At 55.5% G+C, this 1,073-nt stretch overlaps 1 protein-coding gene across 1 annotated transcript; it reads left to right on the top strand.

Moving 5' to 3' along the window:
• Nucleotides 1-504: 504 nt before the first annotated feature.
• CABS01_17261 (uncharacterized protein) lies at nucleotides 505-930 on the top strand (the record flags this gene model as incomplete). The annotated part of the gene is made up of 1 exon (XM_060550588.1): nucleotides 505-930. One exon carries the CDS (start codon nucleotides 505-507, stop codon nucleotides 928-930), a length of 426 nt encoding a protein of 141 aa, XP_060393353.1.
• Nucleotides 931-1,073: the final 143 nt, after the last annotated feature.

The raw sequence follows: 1,073 nt of genomic DNA, 5'->3' as shown, positions 1-1,073 counted from the left end.
ACGACTTCAACGGCCTTCTGTCGTTTCTCGAGCTCATTTTCATCGCGGAAAGACCACTCGAAGAGCTGTGTTGTCAAGTGGTCCAAAGGCGAAATGCCTGTATCGAGCGCGGAATCCATGTCGTGTGAAACAGTCAGTCAGACCGTGAGCGTGCTCCTGGAAATGATGAAGATGGTGTGCACGTATGGCTCAACAAAGATGGCGGGCTCTATAATTTATACCTCTGCGCGGCTGGAGAACACTTGATTCCTAATCGTATTGGATGCTACCCGGGACGATGAGCTCCCTACTAAGCAATGTAACTTCTCCTTCCATCAGGGGTGTGATGTCACGTCTATTGCTGGCAGCTATCTACCTTTTCACTGGCTTCGCCTACCAATCACCTCCCTCCCTGATACCATTTCTCTCATGTTGGCGTCCCGCCTCTCCCCTTACCATCTCACCCCACCATACTAACACCACCTTCGCATGGCGCTCTTTCTTTCTGATCGAAAAACCCCTGCGATGACCGGCCCTGGCCTACTCTCCTTCGCGTTTCGCAGCATGTTCAAGACGCCCGTCTTCGTCAGACTCACGCCGTGCTTCAACATCTCCGTGACGAGACGCACAATCCCGCCCGGCGACTCTTGCAAGAACCGTGATGCGGCAGCGTCACCACTCCGAGATGCTACCCAGAAACAGTGCGAATACAACACGTGGAATATCTTCAACAGCTTAGGCTCTCGCGTCAACAGGCTGATCACACTCCAGTGGTCTTGTGCGTCCGCAAGACGCGCCAGCTTGCCGATAATGTCGCGCAACACGGCATCGTCCATCTTGGCACCGCGCCGCAGCAAGATCGACGCCATCACGGGGTTGCCGTGGCATGTAGAAAGTGCCCAGTCGAGAGTCGTCGCACCATGCGAGTCGCGCCTGTCAATGTCTACATAGCCCGAAGAAAGCAGCATCTCGGCTTCCCAACGGCGCCGCTCTCGAGTCAGCTTCAGCAAGAGGGGCCCTGTCCAGTTGCAGCGTGCCGATATGCAAACCGCCTGGTTTGGGTCAGCGCCTGACGTGAGGAGGAGTTCGATGAG

Source organism: Colletotrichum abscissum, assembly GCF_030869225.1.
Source record: "Colletotrichum abscissum strain IMI 504890 chromosome Unknown Scaffold_533.1, whole genome shotgun sequence".
NCBI classification, from domain to species: domain Eukaryota; kingdom Fungi; phylum Ascomycota; class Sordariomycetes; order Glomerellales; family Glomerellaceae; genus Colletotrichum; species Colletotrichum abscissum.
The sequence above is the reverse complement of the archived record's forward strand: the minus strand, read 5'-3'. Positions and strand labels throughout refer to the sequence as shown.